Consider the following 15,265-nt stretch of genomic DNA (forward strand, 5'->3'; position numbering starts at 1 on the left):
CTGGTGCTGAGACACTTTGATTTCCATGGGGAAAAACCATGGGGAAAATTCCAATTTCCCCAGAAAAAAAATTCCCTGGAAAAATCCAGGGAAATACTCCTCAGGTTTGGGCAGAATCCAGCTGGAGGCTTCAGCCTGAGCTGCAGCAAGCCGCTGTAGGGATGCGCAAAGGGGCTTCTTCAAGGAAAAGACTGATAATTCAAATTTAAGCAAATACGAAAAAAAACATGTAAGAGGAAAACATTTAATCGGGCACTTGGCACACTGCCATGTCAGCAACTCCAGCAGGAACCCTTACAGCCACTGTCCCAGCCCCAGCTGCTCCCCATCACCAGCCAGGTAGGAGGGATGTAGCCAAACATCCAACCCCCAGTTTTACCCAAACCTCGCACCACACTCATTGTGGCTCCCCTGCCTCCCCAAAACACACAGTGGGAGATTCCTTGGCTCAGAAGCTGACAGAGCCATCCCTTTGGAGGAGCCCTGCTGCTTGCTTTTTATTAAGGAAAAAAAGAGGGACTGGCTGCCTCACTGCACATTTCAGACGTGCAGAAATAGCGGCATAGCAGGGACTGACCTAAATCAAACCACTCTTGCAGGCAGTTGCCCATTGTGAGAGCTTGCCCAGGCACCCCGAGACCTTCTCAGGCTTTGGGGACAGGCTCCTCTGGTGACAGCAGCAGGTCGAAGGGGACGAGGGGCCGGACCAGCAGCCGCACCTCGGGGTTGACAGGGTTTGCCCGCAGGTTGAGGCTCCGCAGTGATGCCATGGAGGCCAGCTTCTCCACTGGCACCTCTGCAAGAGAGAGCACCGAGGTGAGTGTCCATCCTGGTGTTAGCTGCCGGGGAATTCAGAGCAGAGTGGGTGAAAGCGTGGGTTGATGGGCAGCCTGGAGCAAACCCTGCTCCCCACAGTCTCTGGGCATTTACCAAAACAGAAACATAATAAAAGATCAAATTATATGACTACTCCAGCAAATGTCTTTGCGAGGTGCAAACACCACAATATTACATGTGGACACTGCCCTCCAGTTCTCCCAGTCCTAAAAAGAAACCCCTGCTGGGGTGCTGAATCCGTATGCAAAGACTTATTACCTTATTTTATCCCCGTGTTGCAATGCCCAGGAGCACTCACCAGGCTAATGGGAGAGCACATGCTCTTTGCCCTTGTTGGACAGGCTGCAAAATGGCTCTCAGCCATTCCTGGGCACCCTCCTATTTTGCATTTCCATGAATTTGGATGTTTTCCTTTAGACAGGGTTTCTAGAGGAAACCCTTTTTGCATTAAAAAAAGGTGCAAGTCTCATGGATAGTCCTTATGTGAATCCACTGAGAGCAAAGGAACAAGACCGATACAAAAATCTAACCATTAAGATCATTAAAATATGATAGATTTAGCTTTTTGTTACAAATAACAATATTTTGGGCATGAGAAGCCCACCTGCCTGAGTTTACAAAAAATGGTTTCTTTTTAATGGGGCCACCAAAATGATGGGAGTCTTTTATATCCCCAGCTCTGATTTCTTCTGCCAATACTTGGAGCAGAAATGCAGTGTTGTAATTATAGCTGGGCAGGTGATTATGCAATTTTAAAACCATGAAACAATTTATGTTGGAAAAAAACACTCAAATACCTTGATGATGCTTTTTTTCCCCTCCTCCAGAGAGTGGTGGAGTTTTCTGTACTACACATCTCTTAGCAGTGCATCTTTGTCATCAGGCTGAACTTCACATGGATTTTTTTATAGTGGATTTGTTCACCACCACTTCCCCATAATTTTGTTGTTTTTTTTTTCCTTTCATGCACAAATACTTTTTTTTTTTTATTAGATCTTCCTGTTTAGTGATCTTCTAAGGATATACAGAGTGATAAACCCCCACTTTGCATAAACGTAGTTAGTTAAGAAAAATATTTTAGGGAACAGAATGGGAAAAGCCCAGCTCTGCAGCTTGGTTTGAGGTAGGGAGCAGTGACTCACTCCGGCATGAAGCAACAGGCAAGGCATGCAGTGCAGCCTGCAGCTATACGGCCCTACCGTGGGAGCCTCAAACTCCTCTCTAAGCAACCCAAAGTATCACTTGCTGGCTCCCCAGTGGATAAGGCACTTGCATTTGAGCCTGAATTATTCATACTGGCTTCACCGGTTAAGCAAAACCGGGCTTTTTCATAATGAAAGCAAACAGCAGTTTTCTCAGATCAGAATATGATAATAAGTGAGTGAAAAACCTAGCTCCTTCAGAAGAAAGGGCAGCCAAGGCATCAGGAGACATTCAATGAGATGGATATGAAAGGGCTGCCAAGGCGTCTGAGGAGCTGGGTAGTGAACACTCACAGCCCCAACAGTCTCACAGCCACATGCAGCTGCGAACTGGGGGAGAAAGACCCTGCTCAGCTCAGTGGAGCTGATTCCTGTCACCTTTTGGCATTACCTACATCCTTTGGTGGCTGCCAGCCTTCTCCAAACTTGCTCGCTGGCTCCTCTGCAGCTGTTAACAAAGATACATTTTCCATGCCTTTATCCCAAATTAAGAGTGGTTCTCCCTGATGCTCAGGACAAAATTAGCCAGTTTCCCCCAGCAGTGACCTGCCCAGCTTTGAGAGTGGCCTACAGCATCCCCCTTGCTGTCTCAACATCTTCTTCATTAAGCCATTAATCAAGGAATAAAAGAAAGAGAAACTGAAGCTTCAGATACCAAAAAGTCCCCAGGGACTTGGGAGTTGAAAATGCTGGTTTGATATAACCCTAATTAGCAGGGAAAGAGTTAATGTAACTGACATTGATATATACACAATTACACTCCAGAGTTAAGAGCTTATTGAGATGAAAAGGGCAGATGATGGCACTAAACATCTTTCAGAGCCCACAGGCTCCAGGCAGGCATTAATTAGTCTCCTTTTACTCCCATTTCCCTTTAGCTGGAAAACATTGCCTACAACATTCAGTATGTCTTGGAAGGTGACTCAGTCCTCTTCTAACAGGTGCTTCTAAAACTGGTTTGCAGCCCTGCTGTGAGCTCTTTCAGCATCACTAAGGTGGCAGAGGAAAATAAGCAGGACCAGCAGTGGCACATAACCATAGCAGCACCATAAACCAGATGATCTCCAAGCTTTGTGCCAATAGAACAAGCAACAGCCCTTTCCCAGCCTCTATCTCCCACCCATGGTCTACAAAGCATCTGTTTGCCTTCTGGTCTTTTATCTGGAGCCAGGTCCTCACCTTGTTAGTGGGCTAAGTGGGGCAACCTGGGTCCCAGACTATAAAAGGCAGCAAAATATGGCTTCTGCTCTCTTCTGTGCTGTTGGGGTAACTCTTTCCTATGTTGAGCTAGTTGGAGGCATGTAGGTATCACTGCTGAGGAGCAGCACCAAGATTAACTTCCAGATGCCTTAACAGCTTTTTCAAGAATATTTTGGTTGCTTCTTGTAAGATCAGTCCCCAGCTAGCTGAAATAGGAGAGAAAAAAAGATGGTGCCATCTCCTATGCTCTTGCTACCATGCTGCTGTGTGAGAGGCTCAAATCCTATTTCACTAGTAAGGAAAAACAAAACTTGAGCCAATTGAATTCAAGCTGATGGACTCTTAATTTTCCTTCCCCTGTTAGCCAGGGTGTTGTGGAAGGAAAAGGTGCATATATAAATACCAGCTCATAAACAATACGTAAAACAGTATTGGTATATAAATATACATACTTTTTTATATATGTATAAATGCAAACTCCTGTGCAAAGGAGCCTGGGAGGCATTTGGGAAGGGCTGGCAGGAGCAATGTGTTAGCCCAGGCTTCTGTTTTCCTTGGAAAAATAGGCTGCAACACCCCTGGCTTTCTAATCGCTGCTGCTTCCCCTTCTAGAAAATGCATAAAACAGGTTAATCTCACCTATTTCTGCAGCCAGACAGCATTGTGTTCATTAATAAGGTAAGTCCCTGAAACATTTCAGCTTGAAATTGTTAATGTCTATCCTCTCATTAGTTTTCCTGAGTCTGGTAACAGCAGCCAAGGGGAGCGTTGTAGGAGGTGACCAAGCCTGGCAGCTGGGTTTTCTAGCCACCTCTCCCACAGGATTAATCCAGCTGGGTACAACCCTTGATGCATCCTTGCCTCCCTGCATTTGGGCAGGGGAAAAAAGCAACAAAAAGCTGCATTCCCTTCTCACAGCAGCCTGCTTCCACAAAATGAGTGGAAAATATGGTGTTTGGAGACCAGGTCTGATAGAAATCAGCCAATTAAGCTCAAAAAGTGATGGAGGGAACTAAGAGAGACAGCTCTCTCTCTGGGAGGTAGGAGAGAAAAAAGGGGTGAGGAAAAACCATGTCTTTCACTGGCTGTCATGGAAGCAGTACTTAATGTCTCATGTTTCTACAGGCATGGCCAGGGAGCAGCTGATGCTGTTAATAAAACTCATGTTGCAGGGAGCAGCTTTCCCAGCAGCAGCTGAAGCCATCCCAGATAAAACGGCAAAATTGAGTGGACTCAATATTCACCTCCCCAGGGATCTGCATGGGCTGTGGGATGCTCCAGCCCGGGCTCTTTCAAAGCTCGTTCCTAAATAAATCCCCTTTTATCTATGTGCAACAGCTGCCCCTTTTGCCCAGCTCTTGGGGACTCCAGAGGCTTCAGCTTTGCGCATGAAAGATTTTCCTCCCACTTCAGGGTTGAGGGATGAGTGGTTCTTTCCATCCCTCTAATTTCTTTTTTGTTAGGGGATTTTGTAGTGTAGCAGCTCCTATTTGCTTTGGGAAATGTTCAGGTGGGCTTGTGCCCTTGCTTTGCCTAGCAGCAAACATTTCAGCCCAGCATCCTTCAGGCTGGGTTCTGCAGTCAGGTTAATTTTTTATGAAACCTGGCGATTTTGAGTTACAGCTAGAGCTGCCTTTGAAAGCTATATCCCAGTCTGGTGAATAGGGTGGACTGAACAGGGCTTGATTCCCCCTATGCCTGCAACAGCTTTGCCCTAGAAGGGAGCACAAGCGTTAGCAAAAGCAAGTGGCTAACAAGGCTCTGTCTATTTAGCATCTCCCTTGCGCACCTGTGTGCCCTTGCCCCTGTCAAATTCATGCTCCTTCTGCTGGGTCACTAAGCCATCCCGCAGCCTGGCTGAATCTGCTGGGGGTGATGGACCACAAGCAAAGCTTCAAGCCAGCATCTCTCCCTGCCCAGGGATGTGGATTGGCATCACCACTGGGAAGTGCAGTTGCTCCAGGGTGATGCTCATCCTCACCTCCAGTGGGATAAGGTCCCTCTCACCTGTGATCTCATTCTCTTCCAGGTCGATGGTCTCCAGGGTGGTGACTGCGGCCAGGTGCTCTGGGAAATGCCGAAACCTGTTACGGGAGAGGTTGATGGCCCGGAGGTGCAGCAGGGAGGTGATCTCCTCAGGCAGGCGGTGTAGGTAGTTGCCTGCCAGGTTGAGCTCTGCAGTTTTGGAGGAGAGAGGTGGTGGGATGGTGGGGGTAAAAAAATGGGAAAATAATTAATGCATAGCTTAATTTACAACCTCTGTCCCCCATGGGCTGTCCCATCCAATGATGGGATTCCAACTCTAAAAATGAGTGGTTTTTCTCATCTCCATTGTTTTCTATCATAATTTTGCCTGCTGCAAAATACTGCTTTTAGGAATTATACATTTCTTGGCTTCCTCAGCCTTTCCTAATGAAACCTCTGCAACATTTTGCAAGCAGGTGCTGCAGGCATAAGCAGTATTTCTTAGTGAAGTTGATGCAATTCCCCTCTCACCAATGGATGTTTGTCATGGCTTAAGGCTAGTTTTCTATCTTCATATGCCTGAACCCCTTCTGAGGTATAAACAGTGGTGGAAGAAATGCATTTATATGTGAAAAAGATCTGTTCTATGGAGTTTAACCCCTGTGATGCTTTCCTCCCTGGAAATGAGCTCCTGTGGGGCCAGGAGCAGCACTCCTGCATAAAAGGCCATTAGCTGTGTGAACAACAACCCAAATCCTGCTGTCCCAGGGCCCTTCTCCAGTGACACAGGGCTTTCTGCTCTATAAATACCTATGCATGCTGCCCTGCCCCTGCTAATACCTGGTATTTATAGGTCCTGCCTTATTCAGACTGGTGCAGGGCCCAGGGCATCTCTCCCCTGTAACAGCCCTGCTGAGGCCCAGCAGGCTCATCACTGGAGTGATTTGTTCACTAGTGGAGCAAAGCCCTTGTTGGGAAATAAGACCTTCCCCCTAAAACCCCCAGGGCTCCTGTACTGTCTAGAAAATGAAAATTGATTTCCTTTGCTCAACGTGTTTCTTTTCTCCAGCTGAGGGGAGTTTTCATGGATGATGCTCCAGCACAACATGGGAAATCTTCCCAGACACCCACCACAGCAGTACTCATGCAGTACACTGTATGAGCAAAATACTAGCTTTTAAAAGCTGTCAGAGCCCACAGTGCTGCTGCAGGCAGGCAAAGCCCCAGTGCAGTCACCAGCGTTCAAAACCATGGTGCTGGATGCTCTGAATGCTTGCATTACTATGTTCTAGCACAGGGGTCCTCAAACTTTTTAACCAGGGGGCCGGCGCGCGGATGAAGTGGCAGGCAGCCATCTGCGGCTGCTTGGTTTCGCCCCCCCAACCCCCGGCGGGGGGGGTCTGTAAATACCAGGGGTCAGATTGAGGACCCTGGGGGGCCGTATTTGGCCCGCAGGCCGTAGTTTGAGGATCCCTGTTCTAGCAGATTAGCTTCTGGCTGCTTTTGCTGGGCTCCACTGGGACATATCCCCATGGCACCAGCCATGCACTGATGACTGTCCCCATCTCCTGCAGCAGATGGAGTGAGCAACTGTTGCTGTCTCATGATCGGGGCTAATTAGCCAGTACCCAGCCAGCATGCCTTCTTGCAGCCTGAAATGCCCCATCTCCACTGTGCCCCATTATGCCCGGGCTGCCTTTCCTGTCCTCTTTCATCCCCAGCTCCATCCTTGGAAGGAGCTGGAGGAGGATCATGAGTGACCCTGCAGCAGCCTGGCCAATGCTGAAAGTGGCTGTAAGGTGGCAGGGCATGTGTTGGGGAGGGTGGGTGGGAGCAAAACCAGTGCCCCCTTCCTCAAGGGTAAAGAAAAATGGATTCTGGGGTTCTGAACTAGTGCCTGGAATGAGGTGCAAGTGTGGAGGAGCAAAAACTGCGATGGGGAAACTGTGGTGCTGTGCCCTCTCTGCAGTAACCTAGGGGTTTTTTTCTGGGCCCTGGGGGTTTGGAAGTGGCTGTTGCAAACAGTGGGGCTGTCCTTTACCTCTCAGCTGGTTGAAGGTGGTGACGAATCGGCTGGTGAGGGACTTCAGCTCGTTGTTTGCCAGGGAGATGCAGTGAATCCCCTCAGTGACGCTCCTCATGGCTTTGTAGATGCCGATGGGGAAGGTCATCAGCTTGCAGTTAGCCAGATCTGCCCCCAGAGAGACCCAGGCACCTTATAATTCACCCAGCTGGGATGGAGCAATGCTTTCCATCTGGTTTTCCATCCCTTCATGTTTGATTTGCCCGTCTGGGTGCTGCCACCCATGGATGCTGTAATGTCCCATGCCATACTCCTCTGTTGCAGGGACCTTTGCAGTCACCTCCAAGTACAAGTAGTTTGTCCCCCTTAGATGATGCTAAGGCTGTTCTGCTTTAGCTGCATTCAGCCCTAAATCACATTGCAAATATTTCCATGCTGCAGTGTCCTTTTGGAAACCCTCAGCCAGCCTGTCCATATCTAAAAACTTCAGTAACCCCTCTCCTGCATGTCACTGACTCCCTAGGGATGGTCAAGCAGTGCAGGGGTGTCTCATCCATTGCTGATCAGGATAAGGGTGGAGCAGGGCTTTCCCTGGGTATGCTCCCGGCTGGATTTCTCATGGTCATGGGTGCTTGCCCCATGGGAAAGGGAAAAGAATTTGTCCATGCCTCTCACCTGCTGGCATTTTTGCTTTGCTCCGAGTTGTTTCTGTTTCCCCTCCCAGGACGTGCTGGGGGGTGGAAACCCTGAATCCTGGCCCGGTGATGCTCTGCTGCCTGCCCCCTCCCCAAAGCCATGGTGGGGGCTGCACCAGCTCAGCCCTCCTCTGCTGATCTCACTCAGGAGGATGTCAAGGGGCTGAGCGATGAAGCTCTGGCTCTCCGTGCATGCTGCTTTGTACCCCGGGGCTGGGAATCCAGCATGAACAAAAATGAGTTGCTTTCATCTCTCTCTTTTTGATGAGCTGCATGAGTCTCTGATATTTGCTAGAAATAGGCAAAACTGCAGGAACCCCCAAATCTAACAAGGTGATATGGGGAAAAGCCTGGTTCCTGCTATCGCTCGCAAGGAGGGACTGTATCCCTGGGGCATGTCCCATGGGGTTATGTGCCATTGCTGGGAACCCATTCAAACTTTGAGGGGCCTGGGGAGACTTTCCCTTCCCCAGGACTGCAGGAGCCTTGGGTGCAGCACCCAGAGGGGAGGCCAACAGCTTTTTTTAGACTGTGGCAGCAAAAAATAGAGCCCTGCTCCCAGACACATGATCCTCCTCCAGGCCCCAAGCGGGAGCTGAGCCGGAGCGCCAGGCTTACCCAGGGAATCCGTTTTGTTCTCCACCGTGTCATTCACCTTTCTGGCCACCCGCGCTACTGCCTCACCCATCCTCTTGTGCAGGCGGGCGCCCGGTCCCGCCGGGGGTGTGCTGTGGCTGGGGGGATCCACGGCTGCGGGAGGAAACCAGCAGTTCCAGCCTCTCGGGAGAGGGATGCTAAAAATAACTGGTGGGATCAGCGTTCCCAGGGGAGGGAGGGAGGGAGGCAGTGCTGGGCTTGGCATGACCCTCCGGGTATGAGAGTCCCAGCTTTTGAGGATGGTGTGCTTGGGGTATGGGGATGCACCTCCATTCCTGGTTTGGGACAGAGGGATGCATCCCCTTTCCTGATCATCTGGGGCTGGCATGGCCCTCAGAGTACAGGAATCCCAATTTTCTGGGTTGGTACTTTGAGATATGGGGGTGCGTCCCCTTTCCTGATCATCTCGGGGTGGTATAGCCCTTGGGGTGAGGGAATTGCAACTTTTTGGGCTGGTACCTTTGGGATATGGAGTGCATCCCCTTTCCTGGTGACCTTGACTAGCTCGGCTCAGTCAAAATGTTTTGGCGGAAGGCGCCCTGGCCACGACGACACGGGTGCGCGGGCGGTCCCGGCGGAAGACTGGACACCTTCCCACCTACCCCACAACCCCAAAAACGCTCTTCCCACGCCGGGAGTCGAACCCGGGCCGCCTGGGTGAAAGCCAGGAATCCTCACCGCTAGACCACGTGGGAGGGCGCGGGCAGCGCTCCCCGCCCCCGCGCCTGCCCCCTGCCGGCGGCGGCCGGAGCGCGGTTGCGCGGCGGCAGCGGGGGGGCGAGGGGAGGCGGGGGGGGCGGCGCCCGCTCCGCGCCGCCTCCGCGGGGACAATAGCGCGGGGCCATGTCGTCCGCCGGCGGCCGCCAGCCCAGCCAGAGCCGGGCCATCCCCACCCGCACCGTGGCCCTCAGCGACGCCGAGCAGCTGCCCCCGGACTACTGCACCACCCCCGGCGGCACCCTCTTCTCCACCACGCCGGGAGGTAAGCGCGGGGGCAGCCGGGGCCTGCGGGGCGGCGGCCCCGCCGGGGGAGCGCTCCCGCCGCCTCTCTGAGCGCCGCCTATCGCGCCTGTATATCGCGTACAGGGAGCGCCAGCCGCTGGTGTCCATAAGGCGAGCGCCTGGAGCAGGGCTTGTTGCTTTTCCGGGGTGCAACGGGGGCGCGGAGGGTCCCGCCGGGGTGGCAGGCGGCCCCCGGTGCGGGGTGGCAGGCGGCCCCGGCGGGACGCGGCCGGTGGGGGTCGACGCCCGGCGAGGTGTCGGTGTTGAGGGGTGGGGGGCTCTGCCCCGGCCCGCTTGGACACCCCGGGGTTGGAGCATCCCTCGTCCCTGGCCGGGGGAGGGGACGCGGGATGCCCCGCGGTGCGCTCCCACCCTGCCGGGGTTTGCTGGGCTCGCGGCGGGCGCCCCGGGGCAGCGGCTACCCGGTGCTGCCGGGGGTGTTTGTCCAGGGCCGAATTATCACCCACCGGAGGCCCTTGGCCAGGGTGCCCATTCAGCCTGGAGACTCCTGCCAACCCGCGCTGCCGGGCCGGAGCCCCCCACCCTCCTCTCATCCCCCCTGCAGGTACCCGCATCATCTACGACCGCAAGTTCCTGCTGGACCGCCGCAACTCCCCCATGGCCCAGACCCCACCTTGTCACCTCCCCAATATTCCCGGTGTCACCAGCCCCAGCTCGGCCGGCGAGGAGCCCAAAGCAGACACCAACAACCTGAACCACCAGGAGGGGAAGCCATCCATGGGTAAGGGACCCCCGGTGTGGGGTGGGGGGATTTGGGGTGGGGGGTGGTCCCCCTAACGCATCTCACCTTGACTCTCACCAGGGGACGACGCTCAGTTCGAGATGGATATCTGAGCGGGAACCACGGAGAGGCAGCAACTCCCCAGACCTGTGCACACCCCATTCGGCTTAGCAGGATCCGTCCCGGCGACGCGGAGGCGACAGCGGACCCCGCCGGTGTCCCCCTCCCTGCTTGCTTCCCCCCCTCTTTCCAGGGAGCTCAGCTCTGGCTTCTCCCACTTTGTGGGTGACTGGTCCCAGCCTGTGCCAGATGGAGCATCCCTTCTGGATCCGGCCCTATTCCTCCTTCTCCTTCTCTGCCCACTGACAGCCTGATTTCTACCAGGCTTCTTTTTAAAACATCCCTTTGCCTCTTCTGCTGCCTCGTGGCCCCCCCTCCAAAACCCCCCCTCCCGTTACCCCAAAACTTCCCATTGCCAGCAGCTTGGCAGTCTGGAGCTGTGTCACCCCCTTTGCCCCTTCTCCTGAAAAATTTGGGCAGCCTCTTAGGAGGAGGGGGAAAGCATCGCTTCTAAAACCGAGTGTCTGTTTGCACCCCCAGGACCTGCTGGCATTCAGTGGAGGACAGTGTTGGCAGCCTGTTCCCTTTGGTGCTTGCGGGGTCCAAGTTAGTCCCCAACAGCGTTGGGCAGCATGCCCACATCTCTCTCCTACCTGGATTTCTTCCGTCATGGCCCTTCAACAGGGGGCTGTGTCCCCAGCCCACCAGCCAGGACTCAAAGCAACATAGCCATATGTTACAAAAAAGCCCTTGATTTTATTTTTTTGGTACTAAAAAGGGGCACTTTACCAGCAATGCTTCTTTTTTCAGGCTGGGGACAAGCACCTCTGGGAAAGTGCTTTCTAGTGCTTTTTTCTTTTTTTTTTTAAACACCCCACACACACCCTTTAAAATGTGAATAATACAGGAGCTAAATCCCTCGGCGCCATTGGATGTCTCAGGAATAACTAGGCGCCCAGGGGGCTTGCGGGCACTCACTGGTGAGACACCGCAGGGATGCAGTGCAGTGGCCAGGGCACTCCAGTTGCAGGGTGCCAGCATTGGTGCCATCCTCTGCTTGCTTTTCATGCCAGGGCTTCCCCTGGCCAGGTCGTGCTGCCATGGATAAAGAGTTTCCGTACCAACGTCCCCGCCGCAGGCGGCATTGCTGGCCTGGCACATCATGGCCATCCTGCCTGTGCCTGGCATCTTGAAACCCCCCAGAGATGGGATTTATTTTTTTCTCTTGGTGCGACTCTTGCCTTGAAGAGCAGTGTTAGGTGAGGGCATGCGTGGCAGGGGACACTGCGGCAGTGCCGTGCTGTGCCCCCTGAACCAGCGAGACCCGCCCTGTGTTTTTTAACTGCTTGTTGGGAGCTATCAACAGCTTTGCAACCTTCTCAAGTGCCATTTTATCAGCCACCACCCGAGTGCCTGCTCCATCCATCTTCCCTCCCTCCCCGGGGTTGTCTCTGCCCTGGTACTCAGCCGTGGGGACTCATTGCCTGCTGGGACTGTGGCTCTGGTGTGTGCCAGGGATGGGTACGTCCCACACCGGCATTCGTGCTGCAGGCTTTGTGCACTTTCCGTCCAATAATTTATTTCTCTAGGTGTGTTTGGTGTGGGTCGGCATGGTGGCTGGTTGCGAGCTCCCATCTTCCAGCTGCTTTTCTTGCAAGGGGGGATGCCGCTCGTTTTGGGGGAAAAAAGCAAAAAACCTAAGGGAATGGGAGGTCTCTTCCATGCTTTCCCTTGCATGGGTCACGCTTGGTGGGATGTGACGTGGACATGTAGCCGGCCATAATAGGCGCACGAGTGAGTGAGTGCAAGTAGAAATATGTATATGCGTGTGGGTGGGTGGTGATAAGACACACACAAATATATATATTATATATAAATAAATATATTTTCCTTAAAGCAAAGATCCTAGGAGGTCTGTTAGGCCCTCGGATCGAGGGAGCGGCAGGGGCAGGGGCAAGGACATTCTTTGCAGAGTGAGGATGGCCACCGTGGATGCAGGGACCCAGCACCCTCGGCACAGCCACTCGTTTTGGGAAACCTGCTCTCCAAGCCAGAAAAAAAAAAAAATAGAAAGTATCTGAGGACAACTTAACTTATGGACAGGAGCTGGAGGGAAACCACTTTTTTTTTCTAAATGCCCCCTTTTCCAATCTCCTTTCGTCTCCGTTCCCCATCCCAGCGACTTTCTCCTGGTGTTTTTTTTTATAACTGGGCTCGGGGCTGAAGAGCAGAGAGGGAGTGCCTGGCCTTGCTGGGGCAGCTCCTCCGCTAGTCAGGGTATAGATTTGGGTTTTTTTACCGTCTCTTCAGGCAGGTGTTCGGGAGGAGAAAAGCTCTCGCTAGTGGTTGCTGTTACAATGAGATCAATAAAGATCTTGGTTCTATTAAATCGAGGTGCTGCAGGTTTCTTCTGACGGTGACTCGGGCTGCAGGGGGGATTTTTTCCCTTCCCTATGGAGCAAATGTGGGTCAACTCTCCTTTCTTTGTATTTTAAGGGGGGGGTGGTGGTGGTGTTCCCCTGTCCCAATTTCTTTAGGTAAGTTCCTTTCCAGATTTCCAATTTGGGAAAATGGGATCCCAGCCGAGGACAGTAAATGAGGAGTGAGCTCCCACCTCTAGCCAGGTGGAACTCGGTGTACAGAGAGCAGGGGAGTGTCAAACCCAGAATCAACAGCCCAGGGTTAAGGCGGGACCCGATTGCAAAATTTCATGTACAGCAAAATCTGATCTTGCCACAGTACATGTACTCGTGAACAAAACTGCTGCAAATTGGTCATTTATCCTGCACCACCACGTGCTAAAGCCTATATAGACCTGGGCATCAAACTGGAGAGGTGCCAAAGAAAGTCCTGCTTGGGATGTGTCCAGGCCAGACTCCAAACATGCAAAGCAACCCCTGAATTTAAGCCAAGCTTAAATGGCAAACCCCCAGCAATTTCCCATGTTGCTACTAAATGCATGTTTGCACCAGCCCAGGGGTACTCCCACCCTGGTGACCCCTTCTAGCTGAAGCTGAAAGGAGCTCACACCAGTACACAGCGCCCATCCCTGCCCTGTGAGTGCTGGGCAAGTTCCTGAAATATCAGCTGGGCAGCTAAGGCCATCATGTAAACTGTTTCTTAGCAGCCCCCACCCAGTCTCATCCTTGAGGGCTTCCCGTGACCAGGAGCACGTTTAAGCCCAGTCCCTGGCCTGGCTGCATCCCTCAGCCTGTGCTGTAGACTTGGCTGCCCCATCTGTTGCTCCTGGAGGTACCTGGCTCAGGCTCATGCCCTTGGAGGGGACTGTGCTGATGCAGGTGTGTTGCCACAAATTGTCCTGGTCCAGGACAATTGTAATTTCAGTAACATGTATGTATTCAGTTTTAAAGCAAGTAGCTGCAAAGTCAGCCTTTTTTTATACCATCTGCTTGGTATGCGGGGGCTGTGAGCAGCGGAAACCTTTTCCCCCCTAGTAGGAAGGGTGCTGTGGGATGGGTGGGAGCAGGGCATCCCCTCCTGCTGGCTGCAACAGCCGGATTCTGGGGTCCCACAATTTTTGTGGGTGTCAGCAAACTACCAGCAACCCAGCCCTGTGCGCATCACTTAGGGATGCAGACTCCACGCATGAAATATCACAGCAGCATGCCGCATTCCCAAACCACCCACAGCTGCTGAGGTCCCACGGGCGAAGCTGGGGGCAGTGGCAAGGGTGCCACTGACCTGGGTTTGGGGGTACCCAAAGGTATCCGGGGTGGTCCTGCCGTGACCTCCCATGGATGTGGGCACATATTGCAGCAGCAGTGCCCCTGGTCTGCTGGGAGTCTGGCTTAGGGCTGTCACGTCACACTGTTACCCAGGTTATTATTAAAGTATTATTATTAAATTGTTTTTATTACTATACTCTTGCTTCTTGCGCTCCTCTGCAGACTGATACTGAGTTAAAAAGTGGAATGTAGGAGCAGGGGTGGAGAAGGCAGTGAGGAAATCCTGCTTCTTCGGAGCAGGCACCGCTGCTGGTGCAGAGCATGTGTGTTGCGCTGCTGCTCCGTCCTGCGTATTCTCCCCAAATTCTGGCTCTGTGCCCGAATTCTCTGTTAAGGGGTGCCTAGAGCCTGGCGGGGCAAAAAAATCCAGCGGAAAGATGTGTTGCTTGGAAATGGACAGCGAGGCTTTTTAAAAAATAAAAGAAAATAAAAATAAGTCATTTTTCCTTCCACCACTGCATGGGAGCAGTGGATCATGGGTTGCTCTTTTTTTAATTCTGAAACGTTAGTGAATTTGAAGCGTGTGTATGGAGGGGAGGAGCGAAATTAAAAAAAAAAAAGCTGATGAGGCATTTGGGAGCTTCCCTGTTCTGGATTTGGCTTTGCCCATGCGATGTCAAGCTTAGGGGAGTGACAACTGTTTTCCTCCTGAATTTTTGGGTGCTTTTTTTTTTTTAATCCTGGCTTCCAAAGCCCCTCCAGTGAGGTGTGTGTGCGTGGGGTGCCCTGGCTTTCCATGTGCTCCTCAGGGCAGGGGCAGTTTCTAGATGCTGATTTGGGAGCTAAAATTAGAAAATTAAAAATAAAAAATTGGTAAAATTTCAACCTAGGACTGAAGCTCTTAATTGTTAGCGAGCTGTAAATGAACTAAACCAGGGTAATTTCACATGCAGCAGAGTGAATGAAACTTTGGTTGGATTTGTAGCTCTTGATTTGAGTTTTAAACTGGAGTAGTTGCTGTCTGCATGTGTGACTGCTGGGCTCTGCCCGGTGGCGTTCAATTGTAAAATTCAGCAGAGCAGCTCAGGAAAGGGCATTTTGGCTAAGCCAAAGGCTGGGAGCCTGGCTAGTATCTAGGATCCTGATTAACAAACTTTCCAGCCCTGCTTTCCAGCTGTTACCATTTTCGGACTGCC

General features: G+C 52.3%; 2 protein-coding genes and 1 non-coding gene across 3 annotated transcripts; 1 reads left to right on the forward strand and 2 right to left on the reverse strand.

Moving 5' to 3' along the window:
- Nucleotides 1-208: 208 nt before the first annotated feature.
- Nucleotides 209-8,717, reverse strand: LRRC20 (leucine rich repeat containing 20). The gene is made up of 4 exons (XM_040606871.1): nt 8,541-8,717; nt 7,246-7,395; nt 5,247-5,414; nt 209-796 (listed from the first exon to the last, which is right to left on the reverse strand). The coding sequence occupies exons 1-4, from the start codon at nt 8,608-8,610 to the stop codon at nt 645-647; spliced, it is 540 nt and encodes a 179-aa protein (XP_040462805.1). The 5' UTR covers nt 8,611-8,717; the 3' UTR covers nt 209-644.
- A 485-nt stretch (nt 8,718-9,202) lies between these two features.
- Nucleotides 9,203-9,274, reverse strand: TRNAE-UUC. Its single transcript has one exon. It is a non-coding gene; the product is annotated as a tRNA-Glu (tRNA).
- A 101-nt stretch (nt 9,275-9,375) lies between these two features.
- Nucleotides 9,376-12,772, forward strand: EIF4EBP2 (eukaryotic translation initiation factor 4E binding protein 2). Its single transcript, XM_040607263.1, has 3 exons — nt 9,376-9,561; nt 10,147-10,323; nt 10,405-12,772. Exons 1-3 carry the CDS (start codon nt 9,423-9,425, stop codon nt 10,434-10,436), a joined length of 348 nt encoding a protein of 115 aa, XP_040463197.1. The 5' UTR covers nt 9,376-9,422; the 3' UTR covers nt 10,437-12,772.
- The last annotated feature ends 2,493 nt before the right edge of the window (nt 12,773-15,265 follow it).

Source organism: Falco naumanni, chromosome 9 (genome assembly GCF_017639655.2).
Source record: "Falco naumanni isolate bFalNau1 chromosome 9, bFalNau1.pat, whole genome shotgun sequence".
Lineage (NCBI taxonomy): Eukaryota > Metazoa > Chordata > Aves > Falconiformes > Falconidae > Falco > Falco naumanni.